Source organism: Canis lupus, chromosome 13, assembly GCF_048164855.1.
Source record: "Canis lupus baileyi chromosome 13, mCanLup2.hap1, whole genome shotgun sequence".
NCBI classification, from domain to species: Eukaryota; Metazoa; Chordata; class Mammalia; order Carnivora; family Canidae; genus Canis; species Canis lupus.
Genome location: NC_132850.1, coordinates 18518107 through 18541773, shown reverse-complemented (window position 1 = coordinate 18541773; position 23667 = coordinate 18518107). Strand labels below are relative to the sequence as shown.

The following is a 23667-nucleotide window of genomic DNA, read 5'->3' as shown; positions in this document are numbered from 1 at the left end:
ATCTTGGGTCATTGGGTTGATTCCAGTGTCGAGCTTCATGGTAGCTAGGGAGTCTGCCTGTGATGTTCTTTCTGGCTCTCCCTCTGCCCCTCTCTTTGCTTGTTCTCTCTTTCTCTCTCTCTCTCCCTCTCCCAAAAATAAATTTGTCTTAAAAAAAAAAAAACGAAATCTGAATTCATTTGTAAAAGTGAAGCTGAATAATATTACCTACTTCTTAAAGTACCGTAGAGACTTAGAGTACTCTGAGTACTTTAAACCATAGTTCATTTCTTTATCTTTTTTCTCTTATTGGTCAGACCTCTAAAATATTATGATCAGGTGAAGAGCCAGCTTATATACTTGATCCCGCTGTAACTCCCCTTCAAGCAACTCCAGGGCAAAGAGCTATCTCTTCTAGAGAAGCCTCCAGTGCAGGACACTGAGGTTTCCATCACCCAAAACTCCCAGGCTCCCTTGCCTTCACATGTAAACTTCTCTAAGAGCACTGTTCGCTTAAATGAATTGAATTCAAGTGCATTTCTAAAATTTGGCACAATATATAATACAGTGTCTAGATGAACATGACAAAAAAGGAGATGGAATACCTTCTTTCATTTGAAGAGAATTTAAAAGTGAAATGACATAAGTAAATGAAGACTAGTGATAGACAAAGGGTAGAAGAGTTGATCTTTCAAGGTGTCCTCTTGAACCCAGTACTCAATTCCTGGGACAATAAACATTCCTGACCTCCCTGCTTAATATTGAACACCCAACAGAGCCACTATGCCTCAGTAGCAATCAACAGCACACATTATAATTTTTATGCTGGCTTTTATGCCAGAGTCATCAAATTGGTTTTCATGCTCATAGCCATGTACAGGATGAGCGAAGAATGTCCCAAGAAGGTCATGCTTTCTAAATCACCTCTTCCTGTTCATCCTTTACTATGGAAGAAGAATGCCGCATACTTTTTTCTTAGCTTTTTCATGGCTCTCTTCATGTCAGCATTTCTGAGTGTGTAGATAAGCGGGTTCAACATAGGTGTGATCACTGTGTAAAAGACAGAGAATATCTTATCCACGGAGAAGCTGCAGAAAGGTCTCAGGTAGATGAATACACATGGCACAAAGCTCAGGCTGACCACTGTTAGGTGAGAGGCACAGGTAGAGAGTGCCTTGCTCCGGCCCTGGCGGAAGCGAGTTCTCAGAGTGGTCAGGATGATGGCGTAAGAGAACAGCAAGACAAAGAAGCAGATGAGAGAGAGAAGACCACTGTTTGAGACCATGAGCACCTCTACTACATATGTATCCATGCACGCGAGCTTGATGACCTGAGGGACGTCACAGTAGAAGTTGTCCAGTTCATTGGGGCCACAGAAGGGCAGCTGGATTACCAGTGTGACCTGTGATATAGAGTGGATGAAACCCCCAAACCAACAGGCAAAAACCAACTGAAAGCACAGCTGGCGGTTCATGACTGTCAGGTAGTGCAAGGGATTACATATGGCCACATACCTATCATAGGCCATGACCGTCAACAGAAATGTCTCATTGGCTCCCAGAAAGTGCAGGAAGTAGATCTGGGTCAAACATCCTGAAAAAGAGATGATCTTGCCTTGTTGTAGAAAATCTCTTAACATCTTGGGCACGGTAACACAGCCTAGGCATAGGTCAATGAAAGACAGATGACCCAAAAAATAGTACATGGGAGATTGGAGCAGGTGAGCATCAGCTCGCACTGTTACCATTATCAACAGGTTTCCCAGAATAACAGTCATGTAAAACAATAAAAATATGAAGAAGAGAAACAGCTGTAGCTCCCAGGAGGATGATAGGCCCAGAAGAACAAATTCTGTCACCTTAGAATCATTGCTTTTTTTCATCAAGTCAAGAATATCAAGTGACCTAAAAAAAGAAAAAAAAAAGGACCAAATTGGAAGAAAGATTCAGACAAAAAGCTCTCTCTCCCCACCCCTCATTCTCTCTCTCTCTCTACATATATATATATATGTGTGTGTATGTCTGTATGTTTATAGAATCATATTCCAAGATAAAAAAAACTTAAGCAAATTCTGTGAGGTAGGAAATATACATTTCTGTATAAATAGAATGAGGAACATTTTGCATACCTTCCAACTCTTCCTTTCTATAATGCTTTTAAGTTGAATTTACAACAAACTAATGAGGAAGGAGACAAGGAACTGGGCATGGCGTCATGAGAAGATGAAAATCATTCCATTTTTTAAGAGACAAAATTAAAACCTCTAAAGGCAGGAAGACTTCTGGAATGAACTATCTAGATCTAATGCTCAACTCTGTCACTCTCCAGTGCAGTGACTTCAGGCAAGATATCAAACTTGAATTTTAATCTTTGTTTATTCAATTAATATGAAGATAATAATACCTTCCAAGATTGTTTTGAGAATAAAATATAAACTCTTTATGAACTAAATACACTTACATAAAAAAATGACTTAAGTCCCTGAAAGTAATGAGATATTTCTTTTATTTGTTTGTTTTAAAGATTTATTTATTTATTTATTTATTTATTTATTTATTTATTTATTTGAAAGAGAGAGCAAGAGGGGTGGGTGGGCAAGGGAGAAAGAGCATATCAAGCAGATTCCATACTGAGCACAGAGCCCAACACAGGGCTTGATCTCAGGACCCTAAGATCTTGACCTGGGCCCATATCAAGAGTTGGATCCTTAACTAACTTGAGCCACCCAGGCACCTGAAGGCAGTATTTCTGATTCATCTTTGTACTCATGCCACAGTGATTACTATGTGATTATTTATGATGCTGAAAGGAGAATGCTTTATACTATAAATTGCTATACTGTACCACAGTTAGCAGGTATTCTGAATGTACATGTTAGGAAGCAAATCACTTAGGAATGAAAGGAACCTCATGTCCTTGTCTTTATTTATTATCCCAGGTTACAGAGGTTAGGGAGTTTGTAGAGACTAGGTAAGAGAAAATAAAATCTTTATCTTTAAAGGAATCGTCAGACTCAAGAGGAGTAGGACAGTAGCTGGAATACACTAATCACCAAAAGAAAAGACCAAGGGCCATGATCCATATCACTGAGCAGGTACAAAAGAGGTTTACCATGACCAATTTCATAGAAGAGGATGATAAAGGAAATTAGAATTCTTTTTTTTTTTTTTTTGAAATTAGAATTCTTCTGCTTTTGGAATTTTCAACAACCATGGGTTCATTTAAAAGAAATAAAGTTTACACTACAATATTGTTTTATCCATTTTCTCCTGCTCTACATTTACATTCATTCCCAATATTGGGTGGGAGTATCCCAGATTACAAATTTTTTAAAAAGCAGTGAAAAATTAGTAGATGTTTCTCTGTCTAGATTAGTATATTTTTAATCTAGAACTAGCTCTTGGTAAAATATTAAGTCAGGCAAAATTTGTATTTTTCTGTCCTCAGTCCTAGTTACCTAGTCTATGTTGCACTTGGTTCTCTCAAATCAGTCAGGGAAAGTTATCGGATAGTTATTCAGATATTCCAAAAAGAAAAATTCCTAATACCAAGAAATTTCAGTACATATAGTATTTCAAGATAAGCAAGTGAGAGAGAGATTTGGGGCCCAAGGAAATTTTGGATGTCTTGGTCACACCACATATGTGACCATTCTCTTCACCTGCCTGGAGTCAGGTGCCCAGGTGCATCTAATGCTACAATCTGATTAATAATGGAAGGAACCACCTACCTCCCTCTCTAGCATCATTTGGAAAACAAAGCAAAAAATACAGGAAACCAATTGCTGTCATATGTCCAGCCCTACTTGAGCTCTGATACAATGGAGATTTTCCAATCTTCTTTGGATATACCAAGGATTGTGAATTTCCATATAGAAGTTGCATTCTGATGTTCTTTCCCATGATCCAAGATGTTGAATTCGACAGGTCAAATTCTCATTAAAATTCTTCATCGAGGGGTCCCTGGGTGGCTCAGCGTTTGAGGGTCTGCCTTTGGCTCAGGGTATGATCCCAGGGTCCCAGGATCGATTCCCACATTGGGATCTTTGTATGGATCCTGTTTCTCCCTCTGCCTGTGTCTCTGCCTCTCTCTCTCTCTCTCTCTCTCTCTCTCTGTCTGTCTGTCATGAATAAATAAACAAAATCTTTAAAAAAAATGTCCTGCATCTAACTTCAAGCCTCATCTTTGGAAAACTAGGAAGAGCCTGAGAAAGACCAAGCTTTTTTGTTTGTTTTTTTTGTGTTTGTTTGTTTTTTAATTAAAAAGAGGCTTCTGAAAACAAGGGGAGAGAAAACAAGTGGAAAAGTAGAATCTAAAGCATTCCTGTAATTTATGACTGAGAAACAATGTGATTATTTCCTACTGTGAAAACATAATAGGAGAAGGGTGATATCAAAATCCTTACATTTCATGAGACAAACTTAGAAAACCATATATTTGAGTTGTAATAAATTCCAGTTATTCTTAAATTTTTTTATTGACTCGGGGAATATTCTGCCTTCAGATAATGTGAAAACATAACGCCAACTATTATGGAAAGCTCACTCTCAGTGTTGATAAACTGCCACACTTGGCAAAAATACATCCAGCTTCTACATTTCTGAAGACTCTGATCACAGTAAGAAATGTGACCACAACAATGACAGAAAAAAGATTGCTACTTGAAGCTTAAATGCCATGTGAATTTGTTTTGAGGGTATCTGATGTAATTCTAATTTTTCTTGAAACTCCAAGAAATGGACACCATTCGTTGAAGGTGATACCCATGAAGGTATTTCTTACTGAGAAGGGCATCATCTTTCTGCTTTAATCTTTGTTTGAAACACTGCACCTTAAATTTCTTTTGGGAGAAGTGAAGAACTTATCAAGAAGTAACTGAAATAAAGAAATGGAAAATAGTATCTAGGAGGTCCTGAGACAATACTGCCATGAATCCAGTGCTTTCTGCTATATTACGTTGATCCTATCTTATCCATACCTTGTAATTCCCTTCCTATACCACTGGCCCCAGTTCCCTGATGCTATGAGAGTGTCATTGCTCTGTGAGTGTTTCCAAATGTATAAACCTGGAACAACAAAACTCAAATGATTTCTTAAATTTAAAGATTACGACTGTCAGAGAAGTATAAAAATGGCTTCAAAGACAGAAAGACCAGCAAGGGAGGGAAGTGGAGCTTTGAATAAAGACATCTGAGAAACTTACATGACTGCATGTCAGGAGCTATGTGAGTTCGAGGAAATACTATGTTACCCTACTGTTCATCCCACAGATTCCGTCAGAGTTTCAGTCCAACAAAATTAGAAGTTCTCAGATGACCATCATAGTTGCCCAAGTCTGTACCCTAACTGCTTCCTTATAAGTCAAGCCCTAGTTGAGAGCTGGCTGTACAAGGGGAAAGATCACTTGTCCCCAGGGCTCCGGATGTGTCTGAGGCTTTATGGTCCTCATACTACTGCTCAGCCTAATGAGCCTTGGGATTTCCCTAGACTGCTGTTGTCTGAATCTCAGGTCTTGCCGAAAAGCTGAACTCAGACCTGCAGGCTCTGGAACAGTCAGACCTATTGCATAACACAGCTCACCCCTTTTACTTACTTTGGATTGATTAATTTGGCACTTGATATGCTGACACTTTTCCATGTGTCAGTCTGTACCTGAGAAAAAGGATTGCCACTGCTTTCTGTCTCACCACGACCCTGAAGTAGGCAAGGCTGAACGATTACATACCAGTTACCACTGGAAGCTATAGAAGCAGAAACTCTCCCTTCAAGGCGTTTCAGAGCCATCATACGACACCTGAGTCTCTTGATGATGCCTCAAGCATCTTATCTAATCGGTGTCTATGTATGGATCTTATACAGAAAACACAGCTGCTGTCATTAGTAATTGAATATTTTTATAAATTGTTGCTGTCAAAGTATAATTTTTTGAATGTTATAAACAAATTTCTCAAATAGATGAAAATGTCATAAATTGTATTTAACTCTTTAATTATTTAAATTTAATTTATAATGTTATAAATATTATTTATTATAATATAAAAATTATATTTAACTCCCTAGTAATGTTCCAGGGGTGCCTGGGTGGCTCAGTCAGTTAAGCATTTGCCTTCTCTTCAGATCATTATCCCAGGGTCCTGGGGACAAGTCCTGGGATGGAGCCCCACATTGGGCTCTCTGCTCAGTGGAGAGTCTGCTTCTCCCTCTTCCCCCTTCCCCTCCCCCTGCTCACATGCTCTCTCTCTGTCTCTCAAATAAATAAATAAAATCTTTTAAAAACATAAAAGAATTCTTTTTTTAAATGTGGTTTCATATAGAATATAAAAAAAAACATTGAAATAAACTTTCTAAGTGATATGTGAACTGGTTAATGTCCTAAAGGGCAGTACAGCATTAACCTTTGGGATTACCTTTTCTACCATGGTTAAAAAAATAATAATAACACAATTTAGCCATTTTTTATTACAGCTATCTTCCCATCATTCAAAACTGTGAGAAATAAATATGTTTATATGCCACCCAATCTATGATACTTTTGTTCTATCAACCCAAAAAGAATAAGTCAGTAACTAAAGTCTATTTCCTCACCAGCCTAGAGAAAAATAAGAGTCGATACTTGACAATATCTTTGCAAACAAGCAGCTCAACAGATCAGCAATACATATATATTTTATAAATGCCTATAGTCACACACATCCCTTTTTATATTTCTTAAAGGATGAAAATAAAGATGCCTTAACATAGTCTAAAGGTAGCCAAATGCCCTATCAAACTGTTAGCTGGCAACTATTTGACGATATATAAAAAGAGGAAGCAAATTAAAATTGTGCTTCATAATCAATGTTGTTGATTGTTGTTGTTGTCCTATTTTATTAAGTGTTGTCTAGGTATCCAAAGATTTTTCATTAATTATTGCTTTAGTGTCAGTCCAAAGTCTTAAAGTTAACAAAGAATATTGCAAATTATGTATTAGATAACATTCCAGAGAAACACAATTACTATTGATAACAAAAACATTTATTAGAAATAAAATTCAATTTGGTTGAACACATAATTTTACATTTTTAAGAATGCTAGACATGTAAAAGTAATGCTAGCTCATCTGATCAGGGAAATGAGTAGATGAAGTATATTCAATTCAGATTAAGCAGTTTCTCTATGTGAAAACAAAGTGGCCTCACAAAAAACAAAATGCACATCTGTGTTATATCCTAATCTGTTATAAAATGATGAAGACAAACACAGCTCTTTTAAACCAAACTAGCCAAACCAATCTGATTTGTTCAAAGAATCATTCTGAATACCTGAACTTGGATTCTTGCATACAAATGATCCTAAGCTAGCAGTTTCTGTTAGAAGTTGTTCATTTCTTTCCTCTTCAAAGGCTATCAGATTTAAATTACTAGAAATTCCATTTCTTTCTTCCCCAGAGATTCTTTCTCTTGTTTAAAATTTATGAAAGCACTTATTATTCTTTTTAACCTACTAGAATTACAGCTCCATTAAATTGAAGAAACTTGAAAAGCTGATATATGGACTTCTTCTGGGAATAAGAAAATATTTAGTACTCATACAAGGAGGACAAAATATTTTATCATTTACAGATACACGGAGAACTTTTAGCTATAGTTAACAAATCCAGCCATAGGTGAAAAGCAAATATGGACACACTTAACATGTAAAAACTCCTAAAAAAAAAAAGAATATGTATTTTCATTCAACAAGTATTCTGAGTTGCAAATATATGCTAAACATTGTGCTAATAACTGAAGTGATTATGATTCTTTTTTTTCCTTTGGCTTCTTCGCTTGAATATTTTGTTTTCTTTTTTTTAATAATAAATTTATTTTTTATTGGTGTTCAATTTGCCAACATACAGAATAGCACCCAGTGCTCATCCCGTCAAGTGCCCCCCTCAGTGCCCGTCACCCATTCACCCTCAACCCCCATCCTCCTCCCCTTCCACCACCCCTAGGTCGTTTCCCAGAGTTAGGAGTCTTCCATGTTCTGTCTCCCTTTCTGATATTTCCTACCCATTTCTTCTCCCTTCCCTTCTATTCCCTTTCACTATTATTTATATTCCGCAAATGAATGAGACCATATAATGTTTGTCCTCCGATTGACTTATTTCACTCAGCATAATACCCTCCAGTTCCATCCACGTTAGAGCAAATGGAGTGATTATGATTCTAAACAGGCTAGAAGAGACTATCCTTCACAGAGTAAGCATTCTAATATGGAAGACAAGGTACAAAATAATTGTAGATTTTGATAACTACCATAAACAAATAAAGCAATGTGATAAAGAGCAAGTAAGAGGTGCCAGATTTAGATAGCACGGTGACTGTGATACAGTGAACAAGGGAGGAGTATGAGAGGAGTTTGAACAGGTAGCCAAAAGTCAGAATCTACAGAGTCCTGTAGGTCATGGGAAGGAGTTTTGGCTTTATTCTAAAAAGAGTGGAAAAAATTTGAAAGAATTTCTTTAAAGTAACTGAAATTATTTCATAAATGTTTTTAGAATATCACTCTAGAAGGATCAGATAGGGGAAAATGGGAGACCAGGTAAATGGCTGCCTTCCAGAAAAGAACCAATAATAGTTACACTAGGATATATTGGCAATGGAAATAGGCCATAAATGGATAGATTCAGTGTTTTTAAGAGATAAGACATTTTAAAACATGGATTAATGTGAAAGCAGTAAAAGCAAAGAGAAATGGACAAATTAAGTTTTTTTAGAAGTAGAAATGACCGGAATTGCCTTAATTACTAGTAACGGAAAACTAAATTGTTTAGACTTACTTCCCACAGGATAAAGAAATTTGATAAAATGTATCGAAATATAAGAAGATAGAAAAGAACAACAGCAGTGGTTTTTGGTGATTCAGAACCCAGAGAGATAAACACTAAAACACCAAACCTTCTTCTCCTCTGAGAGTGTTCCCAATTGTGGCGAATTTTGGGATGCATTTCAGAGGTTTTGCAGAAAGAAGCTAAGACCCAGAATCTTCCCTAGATGGGGAGCCTTATAGGAAATACTCTTCATCTTAAGATGGGACACAAAGAGTTACATCTTTAGGATAAGTGGAAAACAGAGCTACTGGGTATTGACTCCCAAAAGAACAAAGACACCAATCAAAAAGATAATGCACTCTAGTTTATTGGAGCATTATTTGCAATAGCCAAGAAATGGAAGCAACCTAAGTGTCCATTGGACTAATGGATAAGGAAGATGTGGTATGTATTCATGTATATATAATGTGTGTGTATGTGTATAATGGAATATTAATCATAAAAAGAACAAGATATTGCCATTTGCAACAACATAGATGGACCTAGAGAGCATTATGCTAAGAAAAATAAGTCAGACTGAGAAGGACACATACCATATGATTTCATTCATATGTGGAATCTCCAAGGCAAAACAAATGAATAAACAAAAAGAATCAGATATATAAATACAGAGAACAAACTGATGGCTGAGACATAGGAGGGAAATCGGGAGATGGGCAAAATGCGTGAAGGGGAGGAGGAGACACAGGCTTCCAGTTGTGGAATGAGTAAGTCAGGGGAATAGAAGGCGCAGCATAGGAAATATCTTCAATGCTCTGTGACAGCTCTGTATGGTGACAGATGGTAGCTACTCTGGTGGTGATCACAGCCTAACATGGAGACTTGTCAAACCACTCTGCATTACGCCTGAAAATAATGTCACATTGCGTGTCAACTACACCCAAATAAAGACAATTTTAAAAATAAAAATGAAACAGAACTAAGTGTGCTTCTGAACCCAATTTAAAAGACTTTAAAGGAAGTGAGGAAGTGAGGAAGGTTGCCTTGATAATGCGTATGATGGGCCAGGGAGGAGAGAAAGATCTTTAAGAAGCTTGGACCCCAGAGAGGCCCTGACAAGGGTAGGAGCCTAGTGTGTGTGTGTATAGAGATGAAAACCCAGACCTTGCCTTTGCTTAACAATAGCCCCAACAACAGGTCCTCGGGTGCCTGGCAGACACAAACCCAAAGTCTCCGGGAAGTAAGGTGTTTTCCTCTTAGTCCTTAGAGAATCCCCACGTATAACTTTTCAAGGGCAGTGAGCGGACAGAGACAAAATTAACTGTAGGACTTTTCTATTGGCAATGTAACATAACAAATTCCCACAAATTGGTAGCTTAAACAAATTTATCATGTTCTGAAGGTCAGCGTTTTGACAAGACGTCTCTGGGCTAAAAATCAAGGTGTAGGCAGGGATACATTCCCTCCTGTAGGCTCTAGGCGACGATCTCTGTCCTTCCTTCCTTAGGTTGTAAAGGGTTCCCACTTTTCCTGGCCTGCAGCTCCCTTCTTCCACCTTCCAAGACAGCAAGGCTGAGTGAAATCCTTCTCATACCACCCCATGTCACTTCACGCAGGCAGGGGCCTACCTGGAGAACTGAGGACACCCCCTACTCCTTAATCCTAATCCCATCTGCAAAATCCTTCTCGCCACATGACGCAGCTGGTTGACAGGGCTGAGTATGTTTTTCTGAGGGTTTCAGCCATGAACAGCTTTGGAGACCCTCATGTTGCCTACTTCAATATGTAATGAAATGAGATGCTGTGCTCAAAAGCCAATGCCTCACTCAGACAGAAGAAACAGACCACTCAGGGGTCACATGCAGGGCTTAGCACACCTCATCTATAAAAGAATTCCTAGAGATAGATTTTTTAAGCAATTATGCCTAAAGAAGGAAAAGACAAAATTTGCCTGTTATCACAGTTAAGAAGGGCATATTTTCCATCTTCTCCACATGCTTCTATTTATCATGAGATAAATATTCTTCACAGGTATTGTTCCTGCTGCTACAATCCTAGAAGGCAGTTTCCCCTCCCGTTCCCACAACATTCAAGATGTAATTCCTTGCCATCTGGTTTTCACCATAACTGCTCAGAAATCCACTTTCTGCTTAATGTTGTTTCTGGAAAGGTGATCTATTTTTCTCTTCTTCCTTCTCAGCTATTATTGGTTTTTGAAGATTTATTCATTTATTTTAGACAGAGAAAGAACATACACATACACACATACCTGTGAGCAGGGGTAGGGGCGGAGGGAGTCGCTGAGAGAATCTCAAGCAGACCCCCTGCTGAGCTTGGAGCCTGCCATGGGGCTCCCCGCCAGGACCCAGATCGTGACCTGAGCTGAAGCCAGGAGTCCAACACTTAACAAACTGAGCCACACAGGAGCCCCTGAGCCCCTATTTTTGTCCTTAGTTTCCATTGTTTATAATTTGCATGGTGCAAATTTTTAATTTTATACTGTTAGAATGTGTTGGGCTTCCTCTTTGAGGTTACATATTTTTGTGTTTGACTAAATCTATAGGTATTATCTCTTTAAATATCACCGGACTCTTCCTTTCTTCACAATTGCCAATTAAACTATTAGACATCCACATTTAACTTTTCTTCCATTTTTCTTTTTTTGTCTATTCACAATGCATTAATATACAGTCTTCTGATGTAGTTGCTAGTTAATTTATTCTCCTGTGTGCTCTCCCATCTACTATTAAACCAGTCCATTGAATTTATAATTTTCATTATTACATGTATTTATGGGTAGTTATATTTTCTCCAAAAAAAAACATTCCATATCCATTAACCAGTGTGTTGTCACATCTATGTGGTACTGGTGGATGAAGGTGTTACACCATAGAGAAGTTTAAATCAGTTGCTGTGATGGAAGATGCTCTCAGTACCTTCACCAGGAAAAGTTAGTAAGAAAACTGATGTCTAGTCTTTTAAAAAATAAGTTAAGATTCTTACCTCTCTCTGCTTTGTTAGGGGTGGGAGGGATGGATGTTAAAAAAAAAAATGCTGACCTTAACTGTTATGGAGAAGAAATCCCTGCTGGCTGTTAACTCCAGTGGTAAAGAACAGTAGCTTCCCCCAAGTGGCAAAAAAGGGAATGTGTCAGCAAAAAATGAGTCTAAATACCATAGAAAACAAATCTATATGCCTAATATTACTGTCCACTAAGGCTTATTAAATTCCAGTGAATTTCCAATTTGTGAAATAGAAGGGACGAGGTCTTTGCAAACTTGATCCTAATAAAAGCGTTCTCATTACAATAGAAAGCTCCCTGCCATGTTGTACACAAAATTTGGAATCTTTCTTCAAATTACAATGGGAACATATTTCCATTTGGGATAGTACAAAAGCCAATAGGTGGCAACCTGCGGTGTGCCTACCACAGATGGCATTAAGATAGAAAGAACTGATCCTAGACAGGACTATTATTAGTGAAATGCATCTTGGCTCCTGTTCACTCTACTTTTTGTACCTCAATTCCCAATCGCCATATACGTATTGTGGTTCTGCTCCCTGAAACTGACCGTTGATGCACAAAGATCCCCACATTACATGATAATGACCTATAAATGCTTTATATTTCAAATATTTTTTTTGCTAAAATGCAAAATAAGAATGGGCATTTTGTTACTGTCTTACTATGCCTGCCTCCAGAAATTCCCTAAAAAGTCATTCAGATGGTAAGACCTTAAACAAATATGCAGGAAACACATAAGAGGATGTATTTTTGTAATGGATTATATGGGCTCCTTATACTCACCAGAAAATAATACTTCTCTAAAAAAATACATGCACACACTAAAGCTTAGAAGAACGCTGGAAATATTTGTAAGAATCTTAGGAGAACTCATCATGCTAGAACAGTACAAAGCTAATACAGTTAGGGGTGCCCGGGGGGCTCAGCCGACTGAGCCTCTGCCTTTGACTCAGGTCATGATTGTAGGCCCCTGACATGATCCTAGCTCAGTGGGGAGCCTGCTTCTCCCTCTCCCTGTGCCCATACTCCCTGCTTATGCTCTCTCTCTCTCAAATACCTTTAAATTTTTTAAGCTAATTAAATTAAACCTTTGTGAAGAAAACCAAAAATATGCCAAAATGGATTTACTTCATGCATTAAGAACAAAGATGTTATAGTCTTTAAATTGTCTAGTTTTAGTTTCTCAAAGCCAGAAATTTTCTTCTACATCTCTCTGGGGACTGTATATATGGCTATCTTCTTTCCCGAGAGGAACTTTGGTTTACCGAATAAAGGACAATTCATAATTAGCTTTGAGTTCAGGAGACACAGCCACATAGTCGTTTCACACAACTACTTATTTGTCCTAGTTACTCCCCTGAAGGCACCAAAGCGCAGAAGGCCAAGGTAGATGCTGGCCTGAGAGACTAGCCTGCCCAAAGGACTACTGAAGTGAGGAGTGACTTTTTTTTTTAATACACGAGGGATCGATCTCTGGAAATACATACCAAAAAAACCTGAAGAACAGAGTTCCTTCCAGCACTTCATTTCTAGTTTAAACATTTTATACAGGTGTTACTTGAAACCTTTCTTCCAAATTAAAAATTGGAAAAAAAAAAAACCTTCTAATATCTCACATGCATCTTCTCTGGGCATCTCCCCTAACAAGATTCTGGTGGGCCCTGGGCAGTTAATTGTACAAAAGGGGTTTTGTTTTTTAGTAAAAGTCCTGGAATCAACACTTTTGAGACTGAGTCTGAGACTGAGAAGAAAGGACAAAGCTGACCCATTCCTCCCAGGCAGAGCTCTCAGGTATGCAGAAATTACATCATATCCTCATCCTTTTTTTTTCTCTCTAGAGAAATAATCCTAATTTTAATTTTATGTTGTTGTTCTTGATGAAAGATCTGGAGGACAAAATCCAAATAGTTTCAATTCCTGGAAAAATTGTGGTGTTACTGTTGTAGGTATAGATGAATCTGTTTTCTAAAACATTAAATTTTTCTAGCTTTTTCACAACTCCAAGTAAGTAACTGTATGCTTTTTTGAAAATAAGGGTCCAGTTATGACTATGACCCCATAGAATATAAGTTACCCAGCACCCCCCTTAAAGTAAGTAAAAATAAGGAAAAAGAGAAAGGAAAGAATTCAGAAGACATGGGCAAAAAGCGAAAGAGAGAAGGAAAGGAGGAAAAAAACAACAGATACCTCAGGTTGGGAGAAGAGCATGCCATTTGGTGGAAGGGCAACTATTCTTTGCTTATTGGGCATAGAACTCAAAGGAGCACAGGTAAACTAAGTAGATAAAGGTCAGATCATAAGGACCTTGTCTGTTCTGCTTTGTTGTTAGGATTTGGTCTCATGGTGATGCCTCCATTGCAGCGCAGCTTACAGCCTCAATGAACATGTCTGGATCAGGATCTTCTTCTGAGTCAGTAAGGGAATTCATTCTTCTGGGTTTTCCCTGCAGCAAGGAGATTCAAGTTGTTGTTCTCAATCACCTATCCTGACTCTCATGGGAAATGGAGCTATTATTGGTGCTGTGTGTTGGGACCAGCATCTCCACACTCCCATGTACATCCTGCTGGGGAATTTTGCATTCCTGGAGATCTGGTTTGTCAATCCCACTGTTTGAAACACACTACAAGTATTTCTGGTTTATATAAATTTGGGACGGAGCATCTTCTAACATACAGAAGTTAATATACTCAGAAACAAGAGGATCACCCTCTAGAACCCCCTCAGGTAGACTACATTCTCCCTCCATTACAACTTCTTCACCACCATCTCCGAGGCTCCCCCCTTTTCCTCTTCTTCTTCTTCTTCTTCTTCTTCTTCTTCTTCTTCTTCTTCTTCTTCTTCTTCTTCTTCTTCTTTCTTCTTTTCTTTATTCTTTTTCTCTTCATTCTAGTTTTTTCTCATCTTCTTTAGGATTCCTGGCCTTTTTTTTTTTTACTACTTTGTTTTAAAATTTGTTTTTCACTTTAGTGGTCCTTTTATTTCGTTCTGATCTTTGTTTTCAATTTCTGGTCTCTGACTTCATCAGAATCATCTAAGGTAAAATTTACGTAGGTTGTGGTTGATATTCTTGACTCAGCCTGCTCATAGAGCCACTCCACAGTGAGCAAAATGACTAGAAAGAAGAACTCACTACAAAAGAAAGAATCAGAAACAGTCCTCTCTGACACAGAGTTACAGAATTGGGATTACAATTCAATGTAGAAAGCCAATTCAGAAGCACAATCATAAAACTACTGGTGGCTCTGGAAAAAAGCACAAAGGATTCAAGAAACTTCATCACTGCAGCATTTAGACCTAATCAGGCTGAAATTAAAATTCAATTAAATGAGATGCAATCCAAACTGGAGGTCCTAATGACAGTGTTAATGAGGTAGAAGAACGAGTGTGTGACATAGAAGACAAGTTGATGGCAAGGAAGGAAGCAGAGAAAAAAGAGAAACCATTAAAAGACCACGAGGAAAGGTTAAAGGAAATAAATGACAGCTTCAGAAGGAAAAAGAATCTACATTTAATTGGGGTTCCAGAGGATGCCAAGAGGGACAGAGGACCAGAAAGCAAATTGAAAACATAATAGCTGAGAGCTTCCCTAATTTGGGGAGGGAAACAGACATTCAGATCCAGGAGATTGAGAAGTCCCCCTAAAATCAATAAAAACCATTAAACACCTCGATATTTAATAGCGAAAGTTCCAAATTCCAGAGATAAAGAGAAAATCCTTAAAGCAGTGAGACACAAGAGATCCCTAACTTATATGGAGAGAAATAACAGATTAAGAGCAGACCTCTCCACAGAGACCTGGCAGTCCAGAAAGGGCTGACAGGATATATTCAGGGTGCTAAATGAGAAGAACCTGCAGCCAAGAATACTCTATCCAGCAAGGGTCTCATTCAGAATAGAAGGAGAGAGAAAGAGCTTCCAAGAAAGGCAGAAACTGAAAGAATATGTGACCACCAAACCAGCTCTGCAAGAAATTTTAAGGCAGGACCTTGTAAAAGAAAAAGAATGTCCAAAGAAACAATCCACAAAAACAGGGACTGAATACATAGTATGATGACACTAAATTGATATCTTTCAATAGTAACTCTGACCATAAATGGTCTTAATGATCCCATCAAAAACACAGGGTTTCAGACTGGATAAAAAAAAGCAAGACCCACCTATTTGCTGTCTACAAAAGACTCATTTTAGACCTAAGGACACCTACAGCCTGAAAATAAAAGGTTGGAGAACCATTTATCATTCAAATAGTACTCATAAGAAAGCAGGGGTAGCCATCCTCATATCAGATAAATTAAAGTTTATCCCAAAGACCGTAGTAAGAGATGAAGAGGGACACTATATCATATTAAAAGGATCTATCCAACAAGACTACCTAACAATCATGAATACTTATGCCCCTAGTGGGAGCTGCAAAGTATGTCAATCAATTAATGACAAAAGTAGAGTCATACTTAGATAATAATACACTAATACTGGGAGACTACAACACGGTGCTTTCTGCAAATAAAAGATCTTTTAAGCACAACATCTCTAAAAAAAAACAAGAGCTTTAAATGATACACTGGACCAGATGGATTTCACAGATATTTACAGAATTTTACACCCAAACGGAACTGAATACACATTCTTCTCAAGTGTACATGGAACTTTCTCCAGAATAGACCACATACTGAGTCACAAATCGGGTCTCAACCGACCCCAAAAGATTGGGATTGTCCCCTGCATATTTTCAGACCATAATGCTTTGAACCTTGAACTCAATCACAAGAAGAAGTTTGGAAGAAACTCAAACACATGGAGGTGAAAGAGCATCCTGCTAAAAGATGAAAGGGTCAACCAGGAAATTAGGGAGGAATTAAAAAGATTCATGGAAACTAATGAAAATGAAGATACAACTGCTCAAAATCTTTGGGATACAGCAAAAGCAGTCCTGAGAGGGAAATACATTACAATTCAAGCATCCCTCAAAAAACTGGAAAAAACTCAAATACACAAGCCTAGCTTGCACCTAAGGGAACTGGAGAAAGACAAGCAAATAAAACCTACACCCAGCAGAAGAAGAGAGTTAATAAAGATTTGAGGAGAACTCAATGAAAGAGAGACCAGCAGAACTGTAGAATGGATCAAGAAAACCAGGAGTTGGTTCTTTGAAAGAATTAATAAGATAGATAAACCATTAGCCAGCCTTATTAAAAACAAAAGAGAAAGAACTCTAATTAATAAAATTACGAATGAAAAAGGAGAGATCACGACCAATACCAAGGAATTACAAATGATTTTAAAAACATAACATGGGGGGATCCCTGGGTGGCGCAGCAGTTTAGCGCCTGCCTTTGGCCCAGGGTGCGATCCTGGAGACCCGGGATCGAATCCCACGTCGAGCTCCCGGTGCATGGAGCCTGCTTCTCCCTCTGCCTATGTCTCTGCCTCTCTCTCTCTCTGACTATCAAAAATAAATAAAACTTTAAAAGAAAAAAAAAAACATAACATGGGGAGCTACACTCCAATAAATTAGGCAATCTAGAAGAAATGGACACATTTCTGGGGAAACACAAGCTACCGAAACTGGAACAGGAAGAAATAGAAAACCTGAACAGGCTGGTAACCAGGGAGGAAATTGAAGCAGTTCATCAAACACCTCCCAAGACACAAAAGTCCAGGGCCAGATGGCTTCCCAGGGGAATTCTGTCAAACGTTTAAAGAAGAAGCAATACTTATTCTACTAAAGCTGTTCCAAAGATAGAGAGGGATCAAATACTTCCAAACTCGTTTTATGAGGCCATCATCACCTTAATTCCAAAACAAGATAAATTCTTTTCACCAAAAGGGAGAATTATAGACCAATATCCCTGATGAACATAGATGCAAAAATTCTCAACAAGATACTAGCCAATAAGATCCAATAGTACCTAAGAAGATTATTCACCCTGACCAAGTGGGATTTATCCCCAAGATGCAAGGCTGGTTCAACACCTGCAAAACAATCAGTGTCATAGATGATATGAACAAGAGAAAAGGGGGGAGGAGCAAGATGGCGGAAGAGTAGGGTCTCCAAATCACCTGTCTCCACCAAACTACCTAGAAAACCTTCAAATTATCCTGAAAATCTATGAATTCGGCCTGAGATTTAAAGAGAGACCAGCTGGAATGCTACAGTGAGGAGAGTTCGCGCATCTATCAAGGTAGGAAGATGGGGAAAAAGAAGTAAAGAAACAAAGGCCTCCAAGGGGGAGAGGCCCGCGAGGAGCCGGGCTGAGGCCAGGGCGAGTGTCCCCAGGACAGGAGAGCCCCGTCCCGGAGACGCAGGAGCTGCACCGACCTTCCCGGGCGGAAAGGGGCTCGTGGGGAGTTGGAGCAGGACCCAGGAGGGCGAGGATGCCCTCAGGCTCCCGGGAACACTAACAGCAAATGCGCGCCCGGGAGAGTGCGCCGAGCTCCCTAAGGGCTGCAGCGCGCACGGCGGGACCCGGCGGGACCCGGAGCAGCCAGGAGGGGCTCGGGCGGCGGCTCTGCGGAGGGGGCTGCGCGGCCCCGGGAGCAGCTCGCAGGGGCTCGGGCAGAGGAAGAGGCTCCGTGCGGAGGGGGCTGCGCGGTTCCAGGAGCAGCTCGGAGGGGCTCGGGCGGCAGCTCCGCGGAGGGGATTGTGCGGCCCGGGAGCGCGAATCCAACAGCGCAGGCCCCGGAGCACAGGGCGCCCGGACACAGCCCAGGATCCGGCCTCCCCCGGGACAGGCAGAGGCCGGGAGGGCCCAGGACAGCAAGGACGCTCCTGCCCCAGCTGAGCAGATCAGCGGCCCCGCCCCGGAGCCTCCAGGCCCTGCAGACGGAGTTCCTGCCGCAGCTGAATCCAGGTTTCCAGAGCTGCCCCGCCACTGGGGCTGTTCCTCCTGCGGCCTCACGGGGTAAACAACCCCCACCGAGCCCTGCACCAGGCAGGGGCACAGCAGCTCCCCCAACTGATAACACCTGAAAATCAGCACAACAGGCCCCTCCCCCAGAACACCAGCTAGAAGGACAACTTCCAGGAGAAGCCAAGGGACTTAAAGAACACAGAATCAGAAGATACTCCCCGGTGGTTCTTTTTTTGTTTGTTTTTGTTTTTGTTTTTGTTTTGTTTTGCTTTTTGATTTGTTTCCTTCCCCCACCCCCTTTTTTTCTCCTTTCTTTTTCTTTCTCTTTTTCTTCTTTTTTTTTCTTTTCGTTTTTTTTTCTTTTTCTTCCCTTTTTTTTTCTCTTTCTCTTTTCTTTCCTTCTTTCTCTCCTCTCTTTTTCTCTTTTTCCCAATACAACTTGCTTTTGGCCACTCTACACTGAGCAAAATGACTAGAAGGAAAACCTCACCTCAAAAGAAAGAATCAGAAACAGTCCTCTCTCCCACAGAGTTACAAAATCTGGATTACAATTCAATGTCAGAAAGCCAATTCAGAAGCACTATTATACACCTACTGGTGGCTCTAGAAAAAAGTATAAAGGACTCAAGAGACTTCATGACTGCAGAATTTAGAGCTAATCAGGCAGAAATTAAAAATCAATTGAATGAGATGCAATCCAAACTAGAAGTCCTAATGACGAGGGTTAACGAGGTGGAAGAACGAGTGAGTGACATAGAAGACAAGTTGATTGCAAAGAGGGAAACTGAGGAAAAAAGAGACAAACAATTAAAAGACCACGAGGATAGATTAAGGGAAATAAACGACAGCCTGAGGCAGAAAAACCTACGTTTAATTGGGGTTCCCGAGGGCGCCGAAAGGGCCAGTGGGCCAGAATATGTATTTGAACAAATTCTAGCTGAAAACTTTCCTAATCTGGGAAGGGAAACAGGCATTCAGATCCAGGAAATAGAGAGATCCCCCCCTAAAATCAATAAAAACCGTTCAACACCTCGACATTTAATTGTCAAGCTTGCAAATTCCAAAGATAAAGAGAAGATCCTTAAAGCAGCAAGAGACAAGAAATCCCTGACTTTTATGGGGAGGAGTATTAGGGTAACAGCAGACCTCTCCACAGAGACCTGGCAGGCCAGAAAGGGCTGGCAGGATATATTCAGGGTCCTAAATGAGAAGAACATGCAACCAAGAATACTTTATCCAGCAAGGCTCTCATTCAAAATGGAAGGAGAGATAAAGAGCTTCCAAGACAGGCAGCAACTAAAAGAATATGTGACCTCCAAACCAGCTCTGCAAGAAATTTTAAGGGGGCCTCTTAAAATTCCCCTTTAAGAAGAAGTTCAGTGGAACAGTCCACAAATACAAAGACTGAATAGATATCATGATGACACTAAACTCATATCTCTCAATAGTAACTCTGAATGTGAACGGGCTTAATGACCCCATCAAAAGGCGCAGGGTTTCAGACTGGATAAAAAAGCAGGACCCATCTATTTGCTGTCTACAAGAGACTCATTTTAGACAGAAGGACACCTACAGCCTGAAAATAAAAGGTTGGAGAACCATTTACCATTCAAATGGTCCTCAAAAGAAAGCAGGGATAGCCATCCTTATATCAGATAAACTAAAATTCACCCCGAAGACTGTAGTGAGAGATGAAGAGGGACACTATATCATACTTAAAGGATCTATTCAACAAGAGGACTTAACAATCCTCAATATATATGCTCCGAATGTGGGAGCTGCCAAATATATAAATCAATTATTAACCAAAGTGAAGAAATACTTAGATAATAATACACTTATACTTGGTGACTTCAATCTAGCTCTTTCTATACTCGATAGGTCTTCTAAGCAAAACATCTCCAAAGAAACGAGAGCTTTAAATGATACACTGGACCAGATGGATTTCACAGATATCTACAGAACTTTACATCCAAACTCAACTGAATACACATTCTTCTCAAGCGCACATGGAACTTTCTCCAGAATAGACCACATATTGGGTCACAAATCGGGTCTGAACCGATACCAAAAGATTGGGATTGTCCCCTGCATATTCTCGGACCATAATGCCTTGAAATTAGAACTAAATCACAACAAGAAGTTTGGAAGGACCTCAAACACATGGAGGTTAAGGACCATCCTGCTAAAAGATAAAAGGGTCAACCAGGAAATTAAGGAAGAATTAAAAAGATTCATGGAAACTAATGAGAATGAAGATACAACCGTTCAAAATCTTTGGGATGCAGCAAAAGCAGTCCTAAGGGGGAAATACATCGCAATACAAGCATCCATTCAAAAACTGGAAAGAACTCAAATACAAAAGCTAACCTTACACATAAAGGAGCTAGAGAAAAAACAGCAAATAGATCCTACACCCAAGAGAAGAAGGGAGTTAATAAAGATTCGAGCAGAACTCAACGAAATCGAGACCAGAAGAACTGTGGAACAGATCAACAGAACCAGGAGTTGGTTCTTTGAAAGAATTAATAAGATAGATAAACCATTAGCCAGCCTTATTAAAAAGAAGAGAGAGAAGACTCAAATTAATAAAATCATGAATGAGGAAGGAGAGATCACTACCAACACCAAGGAAATACAAACGATTTTAAAAACATATTATGAACAGCTATACGCCAATAAATTAGGCAATCTAGAAGAAATGGACGCATTCCTGGAAAGCCACAAACTACCAAAACTGGAACAGGAAGAAATAGAAAACCTGAACAGGCCAATAACCAGGGAGGAAATTGAAGCAGTCATCAAAAACCTCCCAAGACACAAGAGTCCAGGGCCAGATGGCTTCCCAGGAGAATTTTATCAAACGTTTAAAGAAGAAATCATACCTATTCTCCTAAAGCTGTTTGGAAAGATAGAAAGAGATGGAGTACTTCCAAATTCATTCTATGAAGCCAGCATCACCTTAATTGCAAAGCCAGACAAAGACCCCGCCAAAAAGGAGAATTACAGACCAATATCCCTGATGAACATGGATGCAAAAATTCTCAACAAGATACTGGCCAATAGGATCCAACAGTACATTAAGAAAATTATTCACCATGACCAAGTAGGATTTATCCCTGGGACACAAGGCTGGTTCAACACCCGTAAAACAATCAATGTGATTCATCATATCAGCAAGAGAAAAACCAAGAACCATATGATCCTCTCATTGGATGCAGAGAAAGCATTTGACAAAATACAGCATCCATTCCTGATCAAAACTCTTCAGAGTGTAGGGATAGAGGGAACATTCCTCGACATCTTAAAAGCCATCTATGAAAAGCCCACAGCAAATCTCATTCTCAATGGGGAAGCACTGGGAGCCTTTCCCCTAAGATCAGGAACAAGACAGGGATGTCCACTCTCACCACTGCTGTTCAACATAGTACTGGAAGTCCTAGCCTCAGCAATCAGACAACAAAAAGACATTAAAGGCATTCAAATTGGCAAAGAAGAAGTCAAACTCTCCCTCATCGCCGATGACATGATACTCTACATAGAAAACCCAAAAGTCTCCACCCCAAGATTGCTAGAACTCATACAGCAATTCGGTAGCGTGGCAGGATACAAAATCAATGCCCAGAAGTCAGTGGCATTTCTATACACTAACAATGAGACTGAAGAAAGAGAAATTAAGGAGTCAATCCCATTTACAATTGCACCCAAAAGCATAAGATACCTAGGAATAAACCTCACCAAAGATGTAAAGGATCTATACCCTCAAAACTATAGAACACTTCTGAAAGAAATTGAGGAAGACACAAAGAGATGGAAAAATATTCCATGCTCATGGATTGGCAGAATTAATATTGTGAAAATGTCAATGTTACCCAGGGCAATATACACGTTTAATGCAATCCCTATCAAAATACCATGGACTTTCTTCAGAGAGTTAGAACAAATCATTTTAAGATTTGTGTGGAATCAGAAAAGACCCCGAATAGCCAGGGGAATTTTAAAAAAGAAAACCATATCTGAGGGCATCACAATGCCAGATTTCAGGTTGTACTACAAAGCTGTGGTCATCAAGACAGTGTGGTACTGGCACAAAAACAGACACATAGATCAGTGGAACAGAATAGAGAATCCAGAAGTGGACCCTGAACTTTATGGGCAAGTAATATTCGATAAAGGAGGAAAGACTATCCATTGGAAGAAAGACAGTCTCTTCAATAAATGGTGCTGGGAAAATTGGACATCCACATGCAGAAGAATGAAACTAGACCACTCTCTTTCACCATACACAAAGATAAACTCAAAATGGATGAAAGATCTAAATGTGAGACAAGATTCCATCAAAATCCTAGAGAAGAACACAGGCAACACCCTTTTTGAACTCGGCCATAGTAACTTCTTGCAAGATACATCCACGAAGGCAAAAGAAACAAAAGCAAAAATGAACTATTGGGACTTCATCAAGATAAGAAGCTTTTGCACAGCAAAGGATACAGTCAACAAAACTCAAAGACAACCTACAGAATGGGAGAAGATATTTGCAAATGACATATCAGATAAAGGGCTAGTTTCCAAGATCTATAAAGAACTTCTTAAACTCAACACCAAAGAAACAAACAATCCAATCATGAAATGGGCAAAAGACATGAACAGAAATCTCACAGAGGAAGACATAGACATGGCCAACATGCATATGAGAAAATGCTCTGCATCACTTGCCATCAGGGAAATACAAATCAAAACTACAATGAGATACCACCTCACACCAGTGAGAATGGGGAAAATTAACAAGGCAGGAAACAACAAATGTTGGAGAGGATGCGGAGAAAAGGGAACCCTCTTACACTGTTGGTGGGAATGTGAACTGGTGCAGCCACTCTGGAAAACTGTGTGGCGGTTCCTCAAACAGTTAAAAATATACCTGCCCTACGACCCAGCAATTGCACTGTTGGGGATTTACCCCAATGATACAAATGCAATGAAACGCCGGGACACCTGCACCCCGATGTTTCTAGCAGCAATGG

General features: G+C 39.5%; 1 protein-coding gene across 3 annotated transcripts in view; it reads right to left on the bottom strand.

Moving 5' to 3' along the window:
- Positions 1-545: 545 nt before the first annotated feature.
- LOC140602703 (olfactory receptor 4Q3-like) overlaps positions 546-23667 on the bottom strand; it is a 106453-nt gene continuing 83331 nt past the window's right edge. For all 3 annotated transcript variants that reach the window (XM_072772655.1, XM_072772654.1, XM_072772656.1), the window contains one exon: positions 546-1883. In XM_072772655.1, the coding sequence (XP_072628756.1) occupies positions 914-1861 (948 nt within the window). In that variant the 5' untranslated portion in view covers positions 1862-1883 and the 3' untranslated portion in view covers positions 546-913. The remainder of the gene's footprint in view (positions 1884-23667) is intronic.